The sequence below is a fragment of the Myxocyprinus asiaticus genome, chromosome 7 (genome assembly GCF_019703515.2).
Source record: "Myxocyprinus asiaticus isolate MX2 ecotype Aquarium Trade chromosome 7, UBuf_Myxa_2, whole genome shotgun sequence".
NCBI classification, from domain to species: Eukaryota; Metazoa; Chordata; class Actinopteri; order Cypriniformes; family Catostomidae; genus Myxocyprinus; species Myxocyprinus asiaticus.
In genome coordinates this window covers 35,283,259-35,297,064 of record NC_059350.1, presented here as the reverse complement: position 1 = coordinate 35,297,064, position 13,806 = coordinate 35,283,259, and the positions used below count along the sequence as shown (strand labels likewise).

The window sequence follows — 13,806 nt, the reverse complement described above, 5'->3', positions numbered from 1 at the left end:
TAATTGCTCAAAATGTATCAGAGTATTGTGATCAACGCATTATAAAACATTCTTTACATTCAGTAATTGGGAGCAGCACATACATTAAAAGAAGAATCCCGGGATTTGCAAAAAGACGTTGTCTTCTATTACAACAGGATCTTCGAGAGAGGACAACTTTTTTGCATTGATTTCATCTTCTGTCAATGGGGTCGTGGCTAGATTGTTTATTAAGACTTTTGACTTATGGCATAATGTATGGTCCACATTGCAACTTATTCTGGCCACAATCCGTCCACTTAGAGAAGAGATGGTCTGACTGAAATGTAATGTGACTATCCATAGATTGTTTTGCTTTTACGTGCCTTTTAGGGGCAGGTTTATCTGAAACAGTTGATACCACAATAGTAAACTCCCTAAATACCAATGTCAAGCACTGGAAATGCAGATGGGATTAGCCAACAATAACCAATCATAATAATAAACAAAAGAAATGAATTAATTTTATTATAATTATTACAATCTTGAAAAATAGCAGTTTGAACAAGCAATAGGCAACAAAGAAAGAAAATTTCAAAAATGTGAAGAAAGACATACAATTTTAGCATTCTAACATTCTGCAGCTGAATGAGATAAACATTACTAGGCACACAAACACACACCACTACAAAAAGACAGACAGCCCAGTTTTCAAGGCTCCTCATCATTTATATCAGGTAAACAGTGAGTGATGAAAATGTGGCAATTTGGTAGCAGCATTTGTAAGAATTTCTCAGAACAAGGGTTCCCATCTAGGCATGACCATCAATGAGGTCATGGGAAAAAAATGAGACAAAGCACTTCAGGATAGTGGAACTTGAGAACTGAAATGAGACGGTGTGCAAGTGCACTCTGAGTTCCAGACTAGTCTCACTAAATTTCCTTTGGTGTTACAGGTTAACTTGCATCACAATCAAGAGAGAATCATCAGAAAACAGGCATAAGCAAACAAAATATTTAATGTTTATTTAACATTAGTATTATTGTTTGTCTTTTTATGTACATGACAACACAGACACACATAAAAGACAACTTAAAATCATTATGAAAAATAAAATAAAAACTAAATTCCTGCATTAAAAGCTATGCCTACAAGAAACAAGAACTTGATAAATAAAGACAATGAGAGGCAAAGAAAGGTATTGATGTTGATGAACTAGCATTGGTTATAAATTACCAGTATATAGAGTGAAAGCTAGACACAAATAGGCTCAAGCAACCCCATTCAAACTTACACACAGACACATGCACATAGGAAATCACTTGATCACAAAGTCAATCAAACAGACTTACACACACTCAGTCTTTAAGGTTAGAGCCTTTTACTCTGTTAACCATCTTATATTAATACTGAAAATCATACAAAACAAACAACGAGAAAATAATTCTAATCTTCTAAGTGTGTGAATGTGCATCACTGTTTCACCAGTCATAGCTCTGAAGCATTTGCAGCCATATTGTAGCCAGTGTATTTTCAAGTATGGACAGTCTTAAACAGTGCTTGGCTGAAGAAATGCTTTAAACCTCGTGGTTAAAACGGTCTCAAATGATTATGCCTTCACTGAATTTTTGTTTAGCTTGTTATGGTTTTGATTCTTGGTGTTGGTACTTTTCTATGCCATTGACTGTTTGGTGTCTGGGATCTGACTCTGTCTGACATAAATAAGGTTTTATGAATAGTGGTAAACCTTGATAGTGCAGTTTTTATGTATTATAACACACTTTACAAGAACTTATAACATCTACAGTACAATCTCTTCATAATGCAAGAAACAATGCCAATAAAGTGGGGTCTAAATTCTCCACACTGAACATATAGGATTTAAATTTCACTAAAACATAAATAAATTATAAATGTTATTTCTAGGTCACTAATAAGATGTATGCACATTTGTGACATTGACCATGTTAACTTCTTTGTATAAAAGGTAAAAAAACAAAAAAAACAAGCATTCAATAACATCACATGATGCTCTTGTGAACATTTTCAAATCATGCTGGGATAATATGGATCATTATGTTTTTCATAAACCTGTGGATTTCATGCCAGCACCTGTGCATGTTGTCATTAAACATACTAAGAATCGCATGTTCATTTTTAAAAACTTATCAGCTGATAGTGGACTCAGACTTTTGGACCCCATTGTGTGTTACAAGGCATTGATACAAATTGCTGATATCATATTCTCGACAGTGTACTGTAATTCTGGTAGACATTAAGAGTTAGAACCCAGCATACTGAAATCACAATGTCCAAGTGTGCTAGGCCTCAATCTACAACATCTCTCTATTCCTTTAATAGTTAATTTTACATTCTTACAATTTCATGTTCTTACAATCCTTTTATAAGACATTAAAATCCTTACAAAGCATGATGTCATACTTAAGAATTTCAATGTAAGTTACTACTTTGTGATAACATTTTTCATTAATCAAGTTTGACTTCCAAATGTTTTGGTGCATTTAAAACAATCATACACTACCAATCTGAAACTATTACTAGTAACACTCCAGTCCAACATTTAGTTGTAAAACCAGCATGTGATTTTATAAAATCAAGTTGCCCAATGGCAATGTTTTAAATAAAACCTCTGGGTGAGAATGCACTTTAAAGCACAAATAAGTGGCAGAGGTCCTGTCTATTGCAATCTATCAAAGCTCCTGATGTGAGGCATTAAGTCATTTTTGTATAAGAAAAAATAAACAAACAAATGTTACCATATTGCCTTTCACAGAACTTGGCTGACGATTAAAAGACTCAGTAGAGCACCATGGGTAATGTTAGTTACAGTACCAAAATCCTTCAGGTCACACTAGACCTATTGATTTGTGGGAAGGTGTAAGGGCAAGTCAGCAAACAGTTATTTTGCTTTGATTTCAACACACCCCTGATATGCATTCAATAAAAAGTTTTTAAAATAAAATGTTGTCTGTTTGGAATATTTTGAGACACATATGCACTCCCTCCCCCATTTAGAAAAATGTAATGTTCCTCTGAATAAAAGAAACCATAAAGTGAATAAATAATTGAAGGATTCAAACTTTAAAACATAAAATGGCTTAACAATTTGAATAAAATCTGTCATTTTGATCTGTCAACAAGAGGACTCACATGTGAAGAGAAACGTCTGAAGAGAAACTACAGCTGTGCTATCAACTCGGTAGATAACATTAGCTGAGAACAACAAAACTCAACCTATCCCTCGCATCCCACATTAATCAGGATTTCTATTTTCACACAGCTATTCAATAAAATCTTTCGCATTTTAACTAGCAGCATTAGCAGCTAGCAGCTAACTAGCAGCTAGAGATTATGTTATTGCCTACAAGCAATGCGGTTTTAAGCAAAATGTGCTAGGGTTAGGCTAAACACAAGCAAATTTGCAGCTAGCATTGTTAACATCGGTGAATCAACATGCCTGAAAAGGATGAAGACAAATTGGGGATGGTGTGCGTGAAACATAAATATTTTTTTGTTTGGAATTTCCCAAAAAAACTGTTATAGTTCCATAAATAATTAGATATAGATCTCTGTAGTATTTGGATATGTAGAAAACCAGATGCCCCACAGCAGAATAGCTTTTTGTTAAAAACATGAATTTCTAAACTTCAAAAATGATGCTTTCTCCACAAGGATAAACTCAACATGCAGGACCAAAGATGAACATTAACTCCATTCAACAGGGAAAGAAACATCCTCAGAAGTTTTCCATATATGTTTTCTGCTTTCATTTCTTTCTTTCTTCCATCCTTTCTTTGGCTTCCCACTTCCAGTCCGTTCTTATTCTAGTTGGTTTGTTTCTTTGTTTACTGACTCATGTGTTTATTTCCTGGATAGGCCCTGTTCTGAGTAAAAAGTAGTTAATTTCTCTCTTTAGTAAAGCATTAGTTTTGATTTATCCTACAGTGTTATTTTTGTGTGTGTGTGTGTTTTTTTTTTACTTTAGTTTCTTCTCTATACTTCTATCATGGCAATTTTTTTTGTGCTTGCCATTTGGAATTCCATTATGACAGTGTCCGTTAACCTTCTCCAGTGGAGTTGAACCACGCCCCAGCCGTAATCGGATGAACTTCCCTATTTGGTATAGGCAGTAACAGATGAGAACCAGGCACACTCCTGTCACCACAGTAACATCCAATAAGAAGTACTGGTAGGTGGAGATCTCGTAGACTGCAGAGCGGAGGTGTTTAGCGCCATGGTGACGGAGTATATAGCTAATCCAGTAAACCGCTCGACTCACTGGATGACCAGGCTGATCTTTATGAATCTGAGACAACAACTGTGCCTGCTCACGATACCTTAATAGAGAAAGAGAGAGAGGAAATGTTTCAGATCATGAACATCTAATACACAGGGTTCCCGCACTGTTAGATCAATGAATTTCCATGAAATTTCCAGTTGTTCATGATTAATGAATAAGGATTTTATAAAAGCTGCACTACAGAAGATGTTTTGGTTAAAATGAATGAAATTCTATTATTGAGCGAGTACATAAAAAAACATGTTCTTGCCTTACCCCGATTCACTACAATAAGCCTACATTATGATGATTTTATAATGATTTATACAGTATGTTGAGCAGTCAGGTTGTTTTTGATGGGCAGGCTTACGTCTTTCATCATCAGGTTTACGTCATTACATTCATTGTACAAAAACTCTGTCATCAACTCAATCAACACAGTCATTATCTAAATGTGACATGGTAGCATGTTGTGAGAAAACCACTGACCTTGAAGTAAAAGTTGATATCTTTTACGTTAATATTTTGAGGGACATTCTCTGCTTAAAATATTGTGGCTAGGACTTGTATTACTTTGTTCATGTTGAAAATGTATGTATATTAAATATATAAAATCTTTCCAAATCTGACACAGAATATTTGTATCTCAGGGGATACATTGCTCTTTTAGGGGTATAAAAAAAAAAGAGTTCAGTATATGATTAGTTAGAGTATGAGAATGGTTGAGTGTGTTTTAGAGAAAAATCTGTACAATTTAACATTACCTTCAAATGTTAAGTTTTAAGTAATTAGTACAAGGGTTTGGTCAGGGTCCCACCAGATCCTGGTTACACATCTTTAGGGGCTCCCTTACCCCTCCCATCTTGAAACGCCCCTTAAAATATGTTAAGTGACAATGGCTAGTTTCAAGAATTATTACAAATGAGGAAAGTTGTGTTTTGGTTGGCTAACATAATGGCTGCAAAATGTAGACTAGGATGTGAGTCCTCCTCTTGCTACCAATGGACTTTTTCTGACCAAGCTATCCTAAATCCACCAAAGAGGCCCAGATGATTCCTTTATGGGGTATCATCACAGGGCCCAAACAACATGATATTAACATGGTACATGTCCAAACAACATGGTATTAACATGGTATATGTCCAAACAACATGGTATTACCATGGCACCATGTTCAAAAGTCATGGTATTACCATGGTACCACATCCAAAAAAATAAACATAGTAATACCATGGTACCATTTCCAAGAAGCATGGGAACACCATGGTACTTTTTTGTAGCCATTTAAGAGGCTCTGACACCAAACTAATGGTTTAAAAATGTTTTTGAATGGGTTTAAATCTGGTGTAAAGCACAGCCAAATATGAACTCTTTTTAATACCCTAAAGGGGCAGTGTATCAGCTCAGGTAAGAACCCAGCCATGTGTGCTGCTGATCAGATGCAGTGGGAGGGTGTGTTCTTGTTTCTAAAAAGCATTTCATTGGACAAAGTGTCTCAAACTCTGAGTTTGTTTAGCCAGCAGAGAAAGACTGCAGATTTTAAATGCTTATGTCTTCTGAAAATGAATTTTATCAACATTTTGAAGTATTAGAACTAATAGATATAGGCAGCAAAACCTTAATTTCACAGGGGCTTTAAACCATGAGATTCATCCACGCTGAAGAGCAGTGCCAAAACACAACTTGATGTAAAAAACAAAACAGTGTTCTTCCGGAAGTTACTTGCAACTTTAGGTTTCAACCACAGATGTCAATAGAGAGCCCATTAGCTCCATAGTACAGCTTTAAAAATCATTTAGATTGCAGAGGCAGATGTCAATTTGCATGTCAGCCACCACTCCTAATAGATTTCAACGAATATACAGTACTTATTAGTGTACAAATGTCTTCAACAAAACCCTCAATGGACAGAATGTTATCACGCTGTCTTGTGGGCAAGTTTTACTCCACATAAGCACTTATATAGAGCAGTGTTTCCCAACCTTTTTTCTGCCACGGCACACTCTTTACGAATAAAAAAATACCATGGCACACCACTATCAAGTCATGTAGGTATGCTACGTGACTTATATGTAATGAGGTCACAGGTGGCAAGAGCACTAACTGGGTAATGCAAAAACAACAAATTTGCTTCTTTTCTAATTTGTTGATTTGTTCTTGCAAATTAATTCTTGCAATGCCACAGCAAATTACAGGAATGCAAACTCATGAAGGGCAATTAGCTAAAAGCACCAATTCCAGTGATTGTAATAATTCAAGAAGAGCAAATTAACTGCACAATTTTGCAGAATTAGCTGCAAAAAATAAAGGGTATTTTGGTGTGGCTTGCTTCTGTGTCACAAATTTGTTCAATTTAATTAACTTATTAGTTCAGTGACCACTTCTGGAGATGCCACTATGAGCATCTTATGTGGTATGAGCAAGTCACTGAATAATTTTGAGTGGTTCACGACCAAAATCTGCCAAGAGACTTTAGTGTTTAAGCATTCCTTCAGTTTGAGCATTATTTTTCATCCAAAAAGCCAACAATAATAGTCTAATAATAGTGAGTTTTAATAACGTTCTTCTCCTTCATTAAAACTTGCATGACTACAAATCTACTGACTTCAGTAGATTTGTTTAAGAATTATAAACACAAAGCAGATCTACGGTATCATTTTCCTACAGATTTAAACTGCTGAGCATGACTTTTATCAGAAAAGAGGACAATAATAGCCTAATAATAATAATTTTGAGTTTCAATAATGTTTTTTCATCATTGTAAAGTGCATTTTACATGAGTTGAGTCGAGGCGTCAACGCTCCATTCAGCGCCGGCGTCAAGTGCCGCACTGCCCTCCACATGACAAGCATTGCAGAAAGCATCACAGAGGGGCGATTTTATGAGTTTGCCACACAAGAATGCGGGAGATGTGCACAATGAACATTGAAAACATGTATTTGGAAGAGAGAGAGAAAAAAACTGGCTGTTGCTTTGATAGCAGATAGTAATAAAAAGGCTTGTTTATGTTTAGGTCTTAGCATTTTCTGGGTAAATTTAAATTAGTTCAATAACTGGGGTGTCTGATACTTGGAAACAGTAAGGTAATATTTAATTAAAAGAACATTCAATATCTCTTCACAAATTTGGAGAGTTTTTAAATATTTCTTGTTCCTTTGTACTCTCAAAGACATTATTTGTGAAGCAAAAACGTGTGTGAAAAAAAACTTTGGTGTAAAGTGGAGTCACTTCATAGACTTCAATGTATTCGGCAGCGCTAACGCGAGTCATGTGAAAGCCACTTAACGTGTAAAAACATCACTCACTTTAACATATTTATCATAGCTCTTCCACCCTTTTCTCTCCTTGATGAACAACGAAGACGAAAGATCCTGAAGTGAACAAACAACATGCCCCTCTCATTCAGACAGTCGATGCATGTACCAGGTCATTCAGCTTGTTTACAAATGAGAAGTTTCATGAGTGTCTCTTCTTCGTTCAAGCTTCATTCCTGTCAGACACAGATTCACTGTGCATGCACTGCTGTAGACAAGCGCGCAACTGGCCGTAGCTGTAACCAATCAAGCGATCTGCCTCGGTAGGACTGCGGTTGCCAAGAACGCGATTGACTACTGCTGTAATCAATCCTGTGGCACAGTGGTTGGGAAACACTGATATAGAGCATTATCTTGTCAAAGTGGTTGGGAAACACTGATATAGAGAATTATCTTGTCAAAGAAATATTTCAGAGCAGAGCAAAACTAGAAAAAAATATATTCACTTTTCCAGATTTTACTTATTTCCATGACATTTCCAAGCCTCCATCACAATTTTAAATTCCCTGATATTTTCAGGTTAACATTAATGTGAGAACCACAGTGTGTGCAATCCTGCCTACCTAAAGCAAGTTTTGTTATACTGGCCACAAGATGGCACTTTAACATAGCTTCTCTTCCTACACTCTGACTCGCCTATGTCCAGCTCTAAAATTCTAATTTGAACATCCACTGGTTTGGAGTGCCGTGCATACCAGCAATAAGCAATCTGAGCATGGATCTATTCTTCTCAATTCAGTAAATGCCAAATCAGTTAAAAGATAATCAGTTAGCGGTCTAATCCAGCAGATAACATGCTTACAGTAACAATTTAGGAATTAATCCTAATACAACCTAAAGACCTCAAATGCACAAGGGTGTAGATTTGGCTTGAACACTGGGGGGTTGCAGCGTGAAGCACTTACCCCCATCCTCTCCCCCCGAAATCTATGCCCCTGAAAATGCAGCTCAGCTCAGCTTCTATAATGATTACTTGTCTGGATTGTTTCTAAACATATTAATGGTTTCAGACTACATTCCTCTTTGATTTGATAAAAACTATCGATCAGCAAATATTGACTCTTACAGTGTCTTCAACAAAGGTCTTGTTTATCATTAAACCTGAGTAACCCCAATTCCACAGTCATTAAAGATTAACTTGCCTCTCTGTGCGAGGGTGTGGGTTTGGATTTCTATTACCTGTTTCTTAACAGAGAAGTGTGTGTGTGATAATGAGTGCTTAATCCATTTCAGGTTTATCTGGCCTTTCAGTTGTGCACTCTTTATTCATTTTTGATGGGATTTTTTGTTATTTTTGTATACTTTTGAATTACCTTGTGTCTGTAATGACACTGATCATGGCAGTATAAAGGTCTTCCTCGCTCATTCTTTTCCACTCCAGCATTAAGCCCATGCCTTTGGCCTGAACCCGAGTCATGGTGTCGTAGTGATCTCCAAACAGTGGAACACCCACCACAGGCACGCCGTGATACATTGCCTCATAGATACTGTTCAAGCCCCCATGGCTCAAAAAGGCCCGTATGTGTCTATGACCTGTTGGTAACCAAGAGAAACAGAGACAAGAAAAATAAAATTATTGAACCTTTAACATGGTTACATCAACTATGATTACATCAAATATGTAACTAATTATATGTAACTACAGTGCGGTTTCTATGCCACAAACGTCATGGTTACTTACGTAACCTCCGTTCCCTGATGGAGGGAACGAGACGTTGTGTCGATGTAGTGACACTAGGGGTCACTCTAAGGAGCCCATGACACCTCTCGTCTTTGATAAAAGGCCAATGAAAATTGGCGAATGGTATTTGCATGCCACTCCCCCGGACATACGGGTATAAAAGGAGCTGGTGTGCAACCACTCATTCAGGTTTTATGCTAAGGAGCCGAGACAAGGTCCGGTCATTTCACCGGGTAGTTCAGCATTGTGGCAGGAGGGACACAACGTCTCGTTCCCTCCATCAGGGAATGGAGATTACGCAAGTAACCATGATGTTCCCTATCTTTCACTCACTCGAAGTTGTGTCGATGTAGTGACACTAGGGGTCCCTAAACAAAATGCTGCAACTGGCTGAACTGTGTTACGTGAACTGGCGGTGTGTGATGGGCAGACAACTGTGTGCCTCGTAGCCAGCGCACCAGGCCGACACGTAACCTCCCCCAACATTGTTATGAGTGTCGAACGGCCCTTTGGGGACAAGTCAACTACCCAAGTGATAGAGACAGGCTAGCCCAGTCGTGGCCTCTTTTCCCCTTCTTTTTTCCACTCCCTAAAAAAAAGGGGGATTATCCGACTGGGCCGACCAGGTCTAGTCGGGGAGTGTCCCTCCCAAGGGGAGTACACCGCGGAGACCACACCTCGCCCAGAGAGAGGGGGGTATTTAAGTGGAAATACATCATATGGTCCTGTCGGAAGTATGTCATGTGGAGAAGTCTCATGTTAGGTCCTACCCAACTGGTGAGGAGTAACTACAAACATGGAGACAGTGGCAGAGGGGTCTCTGCCCAAGGAAGATGCAGTTTGCCAACAGGGAAACAAATTAGCGGAAGATATACATTGCATGGTGTTACCTATGGGGAACCGCCAAATGCGGAGCACCTACCCCATTGCAGGGCTTTTAGTTAGCACGTGTACTGGGCCGGCAGCGAGTCTCTCCGACTTACCTGCTTGTATTGCATGCCACTACACGGGATGAAACCGGTTCCACCCGGAGGTTGTAGAATCTCGCAAAGGTGTTGGGTGTTGCCCAGCCCGCTGCTCTGCAAATGTCTGTTAGAAAGGCACCCCTGGCCAGGGCCTAGGAGGCTGCTACACCCCTGGTAGAATGGGCTCGTAGCCCTACTGGGGGCGGCATGTCCTGGGCGTGATATGCCATAGTTATGGCGTCAATGAGCCAGTGGGCGATCCTCTGCTTGGAGACAGCGCTTCATTTCCGCTGTCCGCCAAAGCAGACAAAGAGCTGCTCAGAGATTCTAAAGCTCTGCGTGCGATCCAAATTGATGCGTAAAGCGCGCACCGGACACAGCAATGACAGGACTGGGTCTGCCTCCTCCTGGGGCAGCACTTGCAGGTTCACCACCCGGTCCCTAAAAGGGGTCGTGGGAACCTTGGGCACATAGCCTGGTCGGGGTCTCAAGATCATGTGAGAGTAGCCTGGACCGAACTCCAGGCACGTTTCACTGACAGAGAACGCTTGCAGGTCTCCTACCCTCTTGATGGAAGTGAGCGCTGTCAGGAGGGCAGTCTTCAAGGAGAGTGCCTTAAGCTCAGCTGACTGCAAAGGCTCAAAGGGGGCTCTCTGTAGACCCTGAAGAACTACAGTGAGGTCCCATGAGGGAACGAGGCACAGTCTGGAGGGGTTCAGCCTCCTGGCACCTCTAAGGAACCTGATGATCATTTCGTGCTTCCCTAAGGACTTACTGTCCACTGTGTCTTGGTGTGCTGCTATAGCGGCTACGTACACCTTCAAGGTGGAAGGGGACAGCTGCCCTTCCTACCTCTCCTGCAGGAAGGAAAGCACTGATCTGACTGCGCATCTCTGGGGGTCTTCCCGTCGGGAAGAACACACTTAGCGAACAGACGCCACTTAAAGGCATACAGGCACCTCACAGAGGGGGCCCTAGCCTGAGTGATCATGTCTACCACTGGGGGGGGCTGTCGCGAGGAACGTGAGGTCCAAGAACCACGTCTGGGTGGACCAGTAGGGTGCTACCAGGACGACCTGCTCCTCATCCTCCCTGACCTTGCACAGAGTCTGTGCAAGTAGGCACACTGGGGAAAATGCATATTTGCGCAGTCCAGGGGACCAGCTGTGTGCCAGCGTGTCTATACCTCAGTCAGGGCTTACCAGAGCGGACAGTGGGAGGATTCTTGGGAGGCGAACAGGTCTACCTGTGCCTGTCCAAATCGACTCCAGATCAGCTGGACCACCTGAGGGTGGAGTCTCCTCTCTCCCCTGAGGGTAACCTGCCGTGACAGCACGTCCACTGCAGTGTTGAGGTCACCCAGGATATGAGTGGCTCGCAGTGACTTGAGGTGCTGCTGACTCCAGAGGAGGAGACAGCAGGCGAGTTGTGACATACAACAAGAGCACAGACCGCCTTGGCGGTTGACATATGCTACCATTGCTGTGTTGTCTGTCTGAACTAACACATGCTTGCCCTGGATCAATGGCCGGAACCTCCGCAGGGCGAGCAGAATTGCTAGCAACTCGAGGCAGTTGATGTGCCAACGCAGCCGCGGGCCTGTCCACAAGGTGGCAGCTGCGTACCCATTGCAAACAGCGCCCCAGCCCATCTTGGAGGCATCCGTTGTGACCACGACGCGCCTGGAGACCTGCTCTAGGGGAACGCCTGCCCATAGAAACACGAGGTCAGTCCAAGGGCTGAAGAGGCGGTGACAGACCGGTGTGATGACCATGTGATGTGTCCCGTGGCGCCATGCCCATCTCGGGACTCGAGTCTGAAGCCAGTGCTGAAGCGGTCTCATATGCATCAACCCAAGCGGAGTGGCCACTGCAGAGGATGCCATATGCCCCAGGAGCCTCTGAAAGAGTTTCAGTGGAACCGCTGTTTTCTGTTTGAACACCTTCAAACAGGTCAGCACCGACTGTGCACGCTTGTTTGTGAGGCGCGCTGTCAACGAGACTGAGTCCAACTCCAAACCGAGAAAAGAGATGCTCTGAACCGGGAGGAGCTTGCTCTTTTCCCAGTTGACCCGAAGCCCTAATCGGCTGAGGTGCGAGAGCACCAAGTCCCTGTGTGCACACAACATGTCCCGAGAGTGAGCTAGGATTAGCCAATTGTCGAGATAGTTGAGAATGCGAATGCCCACCTCCCTTAACGGGGCAAGAGCTGCCTCTGCGACTTTCGTGAAGATGGAAGGACAGACCGAAAGGGAGGACCTTGTACTGATACGCTCGACCCTCGAATGCAAACCACAGGAAGGGACTGTTTCGAGGTAGAATCGAGACGTGAAAGTATGCGTCCTTCAGGTCTACCGCCGCGAACCAATCTTGATGCCGGATGCTCGCCAGAATGCGTTTTTGCGTCAGCATCTTGAACGGGAGTCTGTGTAAAGCCCGGTTCAGTACTCGCAGGTCCAAGATTGGCCGCAACCCACCGCCTTTTTTCGGTACGATAAAGTAGGGGCTGTAAAACCCCTTCTTCATCTCGGCCGGAGGGACAGGTTCTATCGCACCCTTCTGTAGGAGGGTGGCGATCTCCGCGCGCAAGGTAGCAGCGTTTTCGTCCTTCACCAAGGTGAAGTGGATACCGCTGAACCTGGGTGGACGCCTGGTGAACTGAATCGCGTAGCTGAGTCGGACGGTCCGGATCAGTCATTGCGAAGGATTGGAAAGCGCAAGCCATGCATCCAAGCTCCGCGTGAGGGGGACCAACGGGACAATCTCGTCGGACGTACCGGCAGGTGGGGCCTTGCGGTGGGGTGGAGCTCGAGGTGCCACAGCATGTCATGGCCGTGCTGAGTCTAGGGACATCGAAGCACTTACCTGGCTCCTTGTGACCACCCCCGGAACAGCCTGGGATGGGGGAGGAAGAGGCCTGTCCTCATGACCCGTGGAGACTGTCACATCGGGGGCGGATCTGTGCCACAGCTGGGAGCGCAGGGGTGGGGAGACCGCCGCTGGAGCGCCAAACCTGCCAAAATGGAGTGGTGGACGGTGGTCATGATGACGGCTGTGCACACCGGGTATGTGACCCAGGGAATGAGGAACCCGCTCTTTTGCTGAACTGTTGGGTACTGCAGCCACTTGGGCATGTGGCGAAATCAAATGAAAAGGCAACAAAAGATTCTCCTCCCGGCCCTCCACCAGGGGATAGAGTGGTCTTCTTACCAGCTCCAGGTGAGTGGGTTCGTCGTCTCTGGGTCGTCTGTCTCAGGGGCGCTTTGAAGCCTTTCATGGGCTCTTGGCGGCCGGCCGTGAGATGGGTGGCGTCTGCTTCCTGCGGTGGGCTCCATGCCGGGGCCGGGCCGAAGGGGTGGGCTGTGGCAGAGCTGGTGCAGTCACCACAGGGGGACACCCTTGGTGACGAGCAGGCGGGGTGCGGGATCTTGAGCTGCGCCGGGGCAGGATATGCCGGATAGCATCCATCTGCTGCTTCACCGTCGAGAACTGCTGGGCAAAGTCCTCGACGGTGTCACCGAATAGGCCAACCTGGGAGATAGGGGCAGCAAGGAACCGTGCCTTGTCGGCCTCACCCATCTCGACCAG

The 13,806-nt window shown here is 43.0% G+C and overlaps 1 protein-coding gene across 4 annotated transcripts in view; it reads right to left on the bottom strand.

Moving 5' to 3' along the window:
• Positions 1–460: 460 nt before the first annotated feature.
• LOC127444375 (2-hydroxyacylsphingosine 1-beta-galactosyltransferase-like) overlaps positions 461–13,806 on the bottom strand; it is a 69,577-nt gene continuing 56,231 nt past the window's right edge. For 3 of the 4 annotated variants that reach the window (XM_051703701.1, XM_051703703.1, XM_051703702.1), the window contains 3 exons: positions 8,887–9,106; positions 3,961–4,317; positions 461–3,864 (listed from right to left, as the gene is read on the bottom strand). In XM_051703701.1, coding sequence (XP_051559661.1) covers positions 3,834–3,864; positions 3,961–4,317; positions 8,887–9,106 — 608 coding nt within the window. In that variant the 3' untranslated portion in view covers positions 461–3,833. Of the gene's footprint in view, positions 4,318–8,886; positions 9,107–13,806 lie in introns of all 4 variants that reach the window. The other variant, XM_051703704.1, reaches the window with a different exon arrangement.